Source organism: Contarinia nasturtii, unplaced genomic scaffold (genome assembly GCF_009176525.2).
Source record: "Contarinia nasturtii isolate CC-2019 unplaced genomic scaffold, AAFC_CNas_1.1 Cnas_scaffold_285, whole genome shotgun sequence".
Lineage (NCBI taxonomy): Eukaryota > Metazoa > Arthropoda > Insecta > Diptera > Cecidomyiidae > Contarinia > Contarinia nasturtii.
Genome location: NW_022197640.1, coordinates 4,869,386 through 4,881,510, shown reverse-complemented (window position 1 = coordinate 4,881,510; position 12,125 = coordinate 4,869,386). Strand labels below are relative to the sequence as shown.

At 32.9% G+C, this 12,125-nt stretch overlaps 1 protein-coding gene across 4 annotated transcripts in view; it reads right to left on the bottom strand.

The window, feature by feature from the left end:
• Nucleotides 1-12,125, bottom strand: part of LOC116337394 (octopamine receptor beta-2R) — a 104,499-nt gene that overhangs the window by 7,965 nt on the left and 84,409 nt on the right. For all 4 annotated transcript variants that reach the window (XM_031761913.1, XM_031761914.1, XM_031761917.1 and 1 more), the window contains 3 exons: nucleotides 2,508-3,276; nucleotides 2,101-2,357; nucleotides 677-775 (listed from right to left, as the gene is read on the bottom strand). In XM_031761913.1, the coding sequence (XP_031617773.1) occupies nucleotides 677-775; nucleotides 2,101-2,357; nucleotides 2,508-2,618 (467 nt within the window). In that variant the 5' untranslated portion in view covers nucleotides 2,619-3,276. The remainder of the gene's footprint in view (nucleotides 1-676; nucleotides 776-2,100; nucleotides 2,358-2,507; nucleotides 3,277-12,125) is intronic.

Genomic DNA, 12,125 nt, shown 5'->3' with positions numbered 1-12,125 from the left:
GAGAGAGAGAGAGAGAGAGAGAGAGAGAGAGAGAGAGAGAGAGAGAGTGAAAGAGAGAGAGAGAGAGAGAGAGTGAAAGCACATTGGCAATTTGACGCTGACTGGCGCTACGCCAATGACAATTACTCATTTGTTCATTTATTTTCTTATGCTTCACTTGATTCACGTATTAAATTCAATGTTCATGCGATTGATTCAGTCTCATTGCTAGCGACGCATTTGACGCGAATTTTTGTTCTTTTTCTCTTATCAATTATAAATTGGAATAGAAGACATTCAAATATGCTCTTTGAAAAGATGAATTGACTTAAAAGCTTCAATTCAAAGTCAATGTGCAATCGAAAGAACCGTCGATTCAAAAGAGCATTGACGATTGCGATAGTGACACAAATTTCCGATTTTGAAATGTGGAAATAACCGGTATGCATGTTTGAACAGTTTCAACCATTTCAGATTCCAAATCGTTAATGAAATTTAATCTCCGCCGTAACATCAGTTTGCCAATTGATAGATTTGAATGTGACGCAGCCAAATGCTGTATTACTCCCGCTTGATTAATCCATTACAAAAGACATGTTGGGACACAGTGTTTCCAATGCATTTATTTATAGATTTCTCAGTTCTATTTATTGAATAGAGGCACTCACATTAGTCTTATACCAAAATATATACTCACTTTTCGAACAGTTGATTGCACATATTAAATGTCATAGCCATTAGCGCTACCATGATGTCGGCCAAAGCTAACGATATAACAAAATAATTCGTTATGACCCTGTTTGATAAGAAAAAGAAAAAAAAAATGAAAGAACGGTTGAGAAAAAATAGAATAAGAGAAAAATACACACACAAAATATAATTAATAATTCAATTCGTTTCTCTAAAATATAATTAGCTATTATTGGCTTCCCCCAACAAAAAAAAAATCGTTTTTATTACAATGCAAAAAAAACATACACAAATTCAATTGAATTTAAATCATTTGGCGACAACAAACGAGTGTGCTAGCTCACGCTGTTCACAATTAACAACTAGGATGTTAATTTGGCGAAAATATTCGCAAACAATAGGAAAGAAATGTTACTATTAGTGTTTGCTATGTTGTCGAATGTCTCGTGCCAGCTATGTGATTGTTCACGATTCATTTACAGAGTGCGGACACACAGTGCAAGATAGAAGAGGATGGAGAGAGGGCGAGAAAAAAGAAATATGGTTGCGTGCAAGCGTAATGTTGTGCATAGAAATCAAAGATATCATCGTACAATGGAAGTAGCATCTGTTCAAGCAACAAATAATAAAAGATACATTTCTTTCATTTCTTTCCTGTAAATGTAGTTTCATTTTTTTGAAAATGTCGAATGTAAACATAATATTTTTGAGAGTTGGCTTGGCTTGGCTTTGGATCGTGTTTCGGATTCTTATGTTGTGTGACAACAACTCACTATATATGAAAGAGACCATAAAAGTGGCAACTGTTTATTACCACACATAGAAATTTATGCAGGCATGTGATTGTTGAGAAGTGGTTCGATGAGGGAGCCCATTTGCCACTTTCAATCAATAGAAAATACTTCTCGGGCATTGAAATGAGACAAAATAAAAACGGAAAACCCCATAATGTTGGAAAGAAGATTTCGAACTGTCATTGATGAAAGAATATGTTTTCATTTTTTTTAGACAACATTGCTTTTGCGATCAATGACGAGAGACAATAGAAGATGTCATTTGCTGTTGCAGGCACTTTGTTTTATTTCTCTTTTTTCTTTCTATTATATTTATTCTTTGTTTTTATTTCAACAATGACCTAGTTTTTTCAATCGAATGTATTCACTTCCGTTCGTTGTTAATTGCCCGAATTTGGCATTTAGGGTGTGCGCGCATGGAAGTTATGGCCGAATTAAAGACATAAGATGCGGAAAGAAATCGAACAAGAAAACTTTTGGATTCAACAGTAGAAGAATACACCGAACAGATATATACCATACACTATGCATACAAAATCATCGTAGATTAGTGATATTGTCGTTTGCTGTAATCCCGGATGATTTAAATTCAATTTGATTTTGAGCACAATTTGGCTTCTTTTTTTTGGCAACTTACCTCAATTTTCTATTGCGCATCACAGATATAATAACTAGCAGATTGCCAAAAACAGCAGCTAATATAATTGATATCATTGTCGATGCCTTGAATACGAAAAATAAAACATCGAACCAATCGTGTGGTTTGACAACGCTTGGTGAAGCGGTACTTGGCATCGATGATGCGGCACCGGCTGAAACAACAGCGGCAGCAGCTAAATTTAACGGCGTTGTTGTTGTGATGGTAGACATTGCATGCTGTGGTGGTGGTGATGGCTGTTCACGAATAGTCAGAGAAAAGAACAAAAATAGAGACGATCGAATGCAACAATGTTGATGAAATTATTTGGATTAAAATCTTTTTTAAGTCACTTATTTGAAAAAAAAAAAAAAAAAAAAAAAAATCTTCATCATAAAACTGCTTACCGTTACTGTCGATGGTGGTCCATTTTCGCCATAAATTCCAAATATATTTTTCGATATTATTAGTAAAAATATTATTATGTATTCTGGAGTTAGTTTATGCAGTAGACACATTTTTATTGCTTTTAATTATTATTATTTTTTGTATAATATTATATCTATGAAAGTTGTTTGATTTTCTCTTGTTTTCTTTTTTCGCGTTAGAGAACTGATGTGAATGACTATTTCCTTGTATCTTTGGACTGGTTTTTTATTTACACCAATTCTCTATGTAAATAAATAATATTTTAACTTGACTTAATGCTTATAATTTTGTTGTTTTATATTGATTTTTTATATTAAATTTATTTTGCTTGTCGGTACTTTTTGCCACTTCCAGCAATTCAATTGTATGCGTGCGCCTTCACTCTTTTAAACACACACACCACTCAATTTCTACTTCGTTTGATTTGTTGTTCGTTAAATGTTATTAAATTAGATGCGTTTGATGATAATAAGTTATCGAAAAATGTTCGACGACAACGAAGACAAAAGAAAGACGTTGAATGTTTCGAATGATGAATGGTCATAAATATAATTTGTGTGTGTTCTATGTGCGTATTTGAATATACCGAAATAATATCGCAGCGGATGCCCGATTATATTTGTATCAAAATTAATACACTTGGTTTTTTCTTTCGACTATTTGGTGTGTCGATCAGTTGTGTTTGGCTTGAGTTCAACTTAGTAATACGATTTATACTGCTTGCCATTGTAATTTTAGCACATTCGCCTGAAACAAGAGAGAATGAAAGAAATTAGTTAGTATAGAATTGTTACAAATTACGAACATAGATTATTGGTAATAAGATTTAATTTGGATATATACATCAGAGTATGTGAAAATGTTCAACTAAAAATCGAGAGTGAGTTTGAATGTCAAGTTAGATTTGTGCTTAGAAATTCATTTTGTCCGTTAAAATATATATATATTTGCGGTTTTATACCTACAACACGACACTCGCTTTCCGCTTTCATATTATTATTTTTTTGTTCGTCTATCGAGTGTCTAAGCGAACACGATGAGAAGCATGTGCGCGCTCTAATAATAATAAAAACAATAAAACACAAAATGTGGCGCGAGCTGACATTTGGCGACATTCTTGCTTTAATTGATATTTTGTACGCAAGTGGAACAGAATTTGAACAAAAAAAATGTCTCAAATAACGCTATCGTTGAGGTTTTTTCTTCGTTTTTTACGATGAGATTTTTTTATCGAGCTTTTGACCATTTGGCTTTATGGCTGAGGTTATTTTTTTTTTTTTTTTTTTTCAAATATTTTGTAAGGTATTCGAATTTCGAGCCAATAAATACAGCACAAAATATTGGTATGGTTAAAATATTTCTCTTTTTTCATTTGTATAGCGTAAATAATGACCTTTTGAGTAGAAAGAAAGCCATACTACGGCTGTCATAGATATGGGCAATTATTTTAAAATGCATCAAGCAGACAATTTTCAATTCTTTTTTATGTGAACGATCCAGAGGCATATTTTATTTTGAATCCCGTCATTTTTTATTAAAGCATCATTATTGCGATGTGCGTGGCTGTGTGTTTTTGATGACATAATGTGCGCTTGAAATATACACAATTTCATTATAAAGTAACCCGAGTACTTCATCATATCAAATTAAGCAGTCAATTGTTTCCTGGGCAAATTGTCACAATTGCTGCTAAATTCCATTTGCGTCGATTTGTGAGTGTCTCAAACAATTTTATCTGTTTGAAATGCACATCGGCCAAATTTAAATGAGAGAAAACGATGTGGTAAAAATGAAATAAAAAATAAATTGAGACTCAACAAAATTGAGTTGTATAACGGCGACTCGAACAAACGAGAGATTCATAGACAAATGATATGGACTTCAAATAAAAAATGGTCAAAGAAAACATCAAAACGATACACGTACTTATTAATGCCACACCATCGTTACAATAATAAAAAGCAATGAAACAAATAATGGCTAACAAACAAAATGTGTGCACACACACACACACACCAATCGAAAGTATACAAATCACAAATGGGCCACACTTGATGTGTGTGCTGGGGCAAATTTACATCACATCCATTTCTCAAAATGCGATTCAATTCATACAACAAAGGAAAGGTGAGTGATATATATCAATCGCGAATAGGCAACAAAATGGCAAAAAAAGGTAGCCAATTCGAATTTTCTTTTTTTTTCGGCAAACACCATTCACATATACACACATATAACTGAATAGAACGATGAACGGCAAAAAGAAAGATAAATGGTAAGCGCCCGTTCAATGTGCACTACAACACATAAATATAACGCCGTATCATCAACGTTAACGGTAATTTTATCATCCTCAATCAAGTGAAAAGTATCCTTTTGCGCTATTTTACCCGCCTTACACTTTTCTTTTTCATATTATTTTGTTTCGTTTCAACGTTTTTTTTCCTTCCTTTTGCTCACACAAAACAACACACACATCAAAACATATATATATATATATAAAAGCGAATATTTTGAGTTTTTCTCTTTTTTAATCCATGTAAAAGAAAACCTAACAAGTCATAATGCGTGTAAGATTCGATTAGTTCTTCGTTTTTTCGCTCCCTCATTTTCTATGATTCTTCTCTTGTTGGTTGTGTATGTGTGTACGTAATATTTCGTTTCTTCTTCATTTTTTTTTGTCCGTGCTTTTTCCAAAAATTTCTTGTTTCGTCTTCGTTAGATATCATTCGCATCTACTGTGCGGGGGTGCTTTTGCTGTTACCAGTGATGCTATAAATTTCCATTTTATTGAACATAACTCTTGCACCATTAAAGATTGCTATTTCAATGCTTTCGGTAATATTTTTTATTATATTTTCGCTAGTGCTTGTTTGTGGTAGTGGAAAAAGTTTTTTTTTTTCGTTTTCATCTTTCAATCGTATATAATTTAAAATAAATACAAGACGAAATAAAATTTATCGAAACTGGTGAATATATGTTTTCAATATTTTATAAACTTGAAAAAGTTGTCACCAGAGGACATTTTTTTTCTTCCAAGTTTATCATTTTAGAAAGGATGATATGTGAATATTTTCAGATTATTTTTCCAATTTCAGGCATGCGATAAAAAGTGAGCCAAAAGGCCAATCACAATATTGTTAACATAGTGAATCTTTTTATTCTTTGAGCGATTTTTTGGCTAGGCTGTGGACACCAATTTTTTGTGGTTTTTCATTTAATATGTATTTAGTTTCTTCAGCTCAAATGAATTGCATTTGCCAATGTATTCTTCATCTATTCGGAATACAACAGAATCCATTTCAAACTCTTTCTTATTGAACACAAATATTTCGTTTACAGAAATATACCGTTAATCTCATCATAAGAAAAGTATTGTCAATTTGTTTTGTATGTATAAAATTCTCCAATTGTATTACTAATGTATCCTTTATGAAATGACAACACTTTTCATATGAAAAAAAAATGGACTTGAACATTTTTTTCCCAAATTTTTTTCTTGTACTATGCTCTAATTTTCAATAGTAAAAATTTGTGTCTACCCCCTAGATTGTCTGTAGAACGACATAGATGCTGAGACAATTGACAAAAAGCTGCGTAGTACAACGTTGCAACAAAAGATAAAGTAAAATAATAAATGCAAAGCGAAAGAAAAATCGTCATTTTTATAGTTTCATCGAGTGTGAAACGAGAAGAAAACATGCACAAATCTTTTTAATCTGTTTCGAAAATATTATCAAACAAAATACAGTGACGCTGATGATTTTTATCGTTGGAATGAAAATCATGTCATAGGCTTTATAACAAAAGACGTAGAGTGTGAGTGACAAAATACAACATGAATATTCTGTGCGAAAAAAGACAAAACGACCAACGTGAATGAAAAACAAAATGAGAAAAAAAGAAGAAAAACGAAAAACTCTCTAGCATAACACTAAATAGCTTTTAGTGTTTCTCAACACGTAAAACTAGAACTCTCGGTGCACGCTTTTCACAGTTCAGTTGATGATGTAGATTTTATGCAACTTAACCAAACAGTTTCACAATCGAATAAGTTGAAAGAGCTTTTCAAGTGGATGATAGATGTATATTTTTTGTGTATGTGTTCGGCAAACGCTTTATACATAATGCTCGCACTAATGTGTGAGAATAAAAGAGAGTTTTTTTCTGCACTGAACACAAAGGAAAAAAAACCGTTCGTATTCACATGGAAAACCTACATTAACCGCCTTCATATATTTCTTTTGGCTTGATTTTTCGTGTAAGTTTTTTTTTGTCCATTGTATTGGTAAAACTTGAAACATAAAAAAGGAGACCAGGATGAGAGAAAAGCAAGATAACAGGGAAGGTGAATCGAATTGAAAAAAGTGTGAACATCTAATTTGATGATTTGACGTTTGGTTCGACTAAACCACAAACATGATGATCTCACACTATGGTCAAAACGTTCAACGTTGTTTTCTCACTCTCCATTTTTCTATTCTCAAAAATTCCAAAAATAACACTCAATCAAAAAAAATAACAAATAAAGAAAAACTAAACGGATTGCAAACATAAAATGCATTGACATGAAAATTATACTCAAACGAATATGAGAACGAGCCAATACGGCATTTGGTTTAAAGGAAATACAGAACCGGATGAACCCAAAAAAATGTTTGAATGAAAATGAACCCATTTTTATTGTACCATCAACAAAGTTTTTGAATGAAAACGAATGCGTAATCATTACAACGGAAGAAACCGTTCAATTAAACACTTTTGCAGATATCCAAAAGATGAACGGAACAGTTTGGGGTATTGTGCTCTTTTTTCTTCCAGGTTCGATAGTTGAAAAATAAAATGTCGTTCTGTAACCAATTGTGCGTTCGGGCACAAGTTTGTCTGTTTGCGTTCCGGTTGGTTAAATCAAGTGAGAGAGTGACAAAAGCATGTAATGTTAAAAATAAATAGGCACGTATTAGAATGTTCATGTTATCGAGATACAATTTGCAAGACAATATTGAAACAAGTCGAAAAGAAAACGAGAGCGAGAAATGCATAATGACAACATTATGATAAGGCGAACAGCCAATTGCCAATGGCTCTATGACAAGGGTTTTGAAGATTTGACATATATTTTCTTATCGAATATCAAGTGTCTTATGTACCATTTGAGTGAAACGAAGAAGAAGAAAAATCAGTTATCAGACAAAATTTAACCGAAGAACATACCGATTACATCTGCTTAACAACAATGTAGCAATAAGGGCTTATATGTACGAATTCAAGCATTCTATTTTAAATAAATTTCGATTGAATACATTGAACAACTAAAAACTATAAACGGTTGCTATACAAGATACATTTACGGTAAGACTGCTCCTCTCCTTTTCTGTGGCCATCATTTCACTTTTCTTATGTGATGAAGAAAAGTAGATCAAATATGTATTGGTCTGGTGTTGACATTTGATGGATGTATACCTGAAATTATGTTCGTGTTGACATTGGGCACGATTTTACAACCTTCGAAAAATCTAAAACTTCAATGCTGAACGCAATCGGGGGATGTTTCGTCAAAGGACAAAACTAAGCTAAAATTAATTTAACACAAAATTTAAACGGATTAAATGCGACATTCAGCTGCTCCGAAGGTAGCAGCACCAATTTTAATTGAATACCAAGGATCGAAATTTCGTTCATTCAAGGATGAAACCTTTTCAAAATGGTTAAATTGAAACCAAATCATTTGCCTTTATTCTGGCTGTCATTGCAGCTACGTTTGATAACATTTCTTTATCTTATACTTAATAATATTCCTCTTGTTCTATATGTGATCCTTACAAATCACATATTCTACCTGCAAACATTTCAATTGGCTGCCAGCAAATGCTCTTTCTCTCGAAGAGAGTACCCAGACAAAAATACATATATTCAACATTTTAACTGTAATTTATTTTTACTGTATGAATACAACTGAAGCTATGAAGTAGTTCACTAGCAACACAATGAACAGAGAGAGAGAGAGAGATAAGTTCAAATCGAGTTAGTTTGGATGCAAAATATATGCAAATTGGTAAGGTTTATTGGATGCTGTTCAGTTGTGGCTTTCTCGTTGTTGTTTGCTTTTGTTATCCCCTATCCTTGCAATCATGTTGTTGATTATTGGTATTGGAATTGTCTTTGAGGACTTTTGTGTTTGGCTTATACTGTTCCCAAGTAGTTGGTATCCAATGGTTAGCGGCAAAAGAATAAGTTTTAATAATTATTCATTTAAATGTGGTTTGTTTATGCACAAAGAGTATTTTATACTTCACATTCACCGGAATTGGACAAAAATTTCTGGAAACAATACTCTTCTTAGCTAGGGTTTCAATTTACTAATCAAGATGAACAAGCCATCCTCTCGTTTTTCGACCGAAATGCACAGTGCATGCCATTGGTTATTGAATGCATACAAATGACGTGTATTCATGGCATGTTTTTTGATCAAAATTAATATGGATTATGTTTCATGAATTCTTAGTTGAGTATATCCCACAGCATTGATATGAAAAATTCGTTAGAATAATGTAATATTGGATTGATTTGTCTCAAGGCAAACAATTTCAATTTATTACATTTACTCAGATTTTCGAAGTCAGAATCAATTGTTTTATAGCATGATATCCGAAACATCAAAAGCAATATAAATGCAATTGGAACAGCACGTTCAACAAATTATAATTTCTACTCACACATTCTTGAAATACTTTCATCTGTTTTTACTTCAATTTTAATAAAAGTTATTCCTTATTTTTTCTTCAAATTATGGTTTCCATGTGATTCGTTCCTTTTTCAATCATTAATAATAAATATTTTCATATCTGTCACATTACCACATGGTAAGAATATTTATCGCACAGACTGTGGTAGATTTTTTTTGTTTGTTTCGGATCTAGCAAGACAGTGGTGATGAGATAGAGAATTTGCAGACCGACCTACTTTCGTTGCATGCAAATTATAGCATTTCGTTTACAATTTTATGAGTTACTTTACATATTTAGTTGCACTTCAGCTGCATATCCAAGTGCTCTTCTATTGACATAACCAAACTCAAGGTAACTGGGTCATCTCTATGCGAGCTGCTACTGCTGCTGCGGCAGATGCTAGTTGTGTTGATGTTCTCCCTCTCTTTCACATTTTACATTGATATTTGTAAATGGTTTTTACTTGCATTTCCAACATAATATATACTTTTCAACATTGTACAATTCAAGTGGATTTTTATTTGTTTTTTAGTGTCCGTGTGTGTATTTATGAACGTTTTAATCGCTATTGGCGTTTCCATGACAAGGCAATAAAATCGGTCAACATAAGGATTTCGTGTGTGTGAAAAAAAAAGTCGGATCGATTCGGACAATGAAAATATTTACTGAAATGGTGCAATCTAATGCCAAACCATAAACGGTAACATAAATGACATGAAAACACTTTGGCAAGCTCGTGCTCGCCAACTGTGTCTAAACAATTTTTATTTGAGAAAAATAGATAGAAAAGCAATTTCAATTAGTTATACTTCACTAACACCCATGAAACCGATTAAAAAAAGTACAATTTTTAGTGCAAATCGAAGCAACTTCTAAACATAAACACACAATCGAAAAATGTAACCAAATTGATATTAGCCAGATTTCAATAAAAGATAATCAAAACAACGGCAATCTAGCGGCTTCATTAATTTAATTTCATTGATATTACATGGTCATACAACATACATGTAATTGTATTGTCAACGTATTTTTGCTTTACTTTGACCGTAATGTAGTCACATCATGATGTCAGGAAAAGCTCAGTTCATTCACGACCAAGAAAAACAAATGCTAAAACATCAATGAAAACATTGATGGGCACCTCTCGATATCGCATCGGAAATCGCCAAACTGTATGAAGCCCACAACGTAGTGAAAACGGAAATTTAAAGATAAAATACCCATGTTTTAGTTCAGTATCTGTTTTTTTTGCACGGTTAAACAACTATTGTAAACAATCATTTTGCGAGATTCTCAACAGCTATCGATTTGGGTGAAAAGAGTAAAAAAAAGGTGGTAGCGACACATTCATACCACGTGAAATGGGCCATTGCCTTTGTTCTTAACCCAGTCCGATAAAATTGTGTGTATGTGACGTCGTTGAGGCTATTCTTCTTTTTTTTTTCAATTTTTTTCTATCATTACCTGGGGATCAACTAAGCGTGGTGCCTTTACTGTCTTATTTTCGAGAATTACAGTGCATATTTATGTGTGTTCCCTTTTTGATATAATTCGTTGTGTGTGTGTGAAAGAGATAATTCAATGGTGAGATAAAAGATTTTTGTTTTTATTCGCATGTATGTATTTTTTTGGGGCGGCAATTGTTTGTTTTATATTCTTATAATAATCATGTGACTGTCGCCACACGACCCGGAGACAAACGGCTCATTGAATTCAATTACTAAAAATAACCACACAGCAAAAAAATCATTCCGCATACGAAAGTACAAAAAAAAATGTCGACACTTTATTCACAATAAAGTCAATGTATTTGAATTTCACCAATTCTGAAGTGAATGAAGCTTTCCGGATTAAAAGTCACAAAATCAAGTAAACTAAATGTTAATTTCAATTAGATTGATTTCAGTGGTTGAAGGTGAGTGATGCATATTCGGCAATAGTTTATGCATACCCATACATCATGTGTCGTCTGTCTGTGTTTAATCGAATCAAGTTGAAAAAGATGTACTACCCGAAATACGACACTAGATGGAAATGTTAAATCAACTGTGAAAGGTGCTACAACGCATGCTGTGAGCGATGAGATTTTTGTATTAGCAAAATTCCAGAAAAATGGTAAATTATGTTTCAAAACATACACAGATTAGGTCGCATCCAGGGCAATGTGTGTTCATGCTTAAGAAAACAAAGACGAAATAAATGCACACCAGCGCTCGCACTCACAATAAATACTAAATAGATTCAAAACGAAATGGAATCAACCAAATCAACCACATACAAATACCGTTCGAGAGAAGACAAGTCGTTACCAAATCTCATTCATAACACACAAATACGGAATGAAAATCTCTGGTGAATTCAATGTGCTCTGCATGAAATCCGATTTTAAAGCGAAAAAAACAACGAGATAGATAAAGGAAGAGAATGAGCGTGATACAAAAATACACATAACACACAGAGTTGAAACAAAAAAAAAATCACCAAATAAAATGTTCGTTCCATGATGTTTTAGTACGCATCTCGAGACCAACAAGTCACGGCTTATTCCATACAATGGAAATAGATAGATAGATGTCTACAGATATTAATATAATGATTCACAAATTGTGCCTATTTCACGCATCTCTCTGCTCGGACGTTGTGAATATTCAAGGCTGCGATATTTTTGTTTTTACTTTCAATTCATTTCACACCGCGTCCGATCGGAGAGACGCGTTAAATAGATGCTATTTGCAAATCTATATATTAATATCTGTAGATATTTATTTATCTATCTACTACCATTGTATGGTTTATTCGATTTGCATCCAAAACGTAGACATCGACACGACAATATAAAACTCAGTTTGATTACATTTGTAAAAT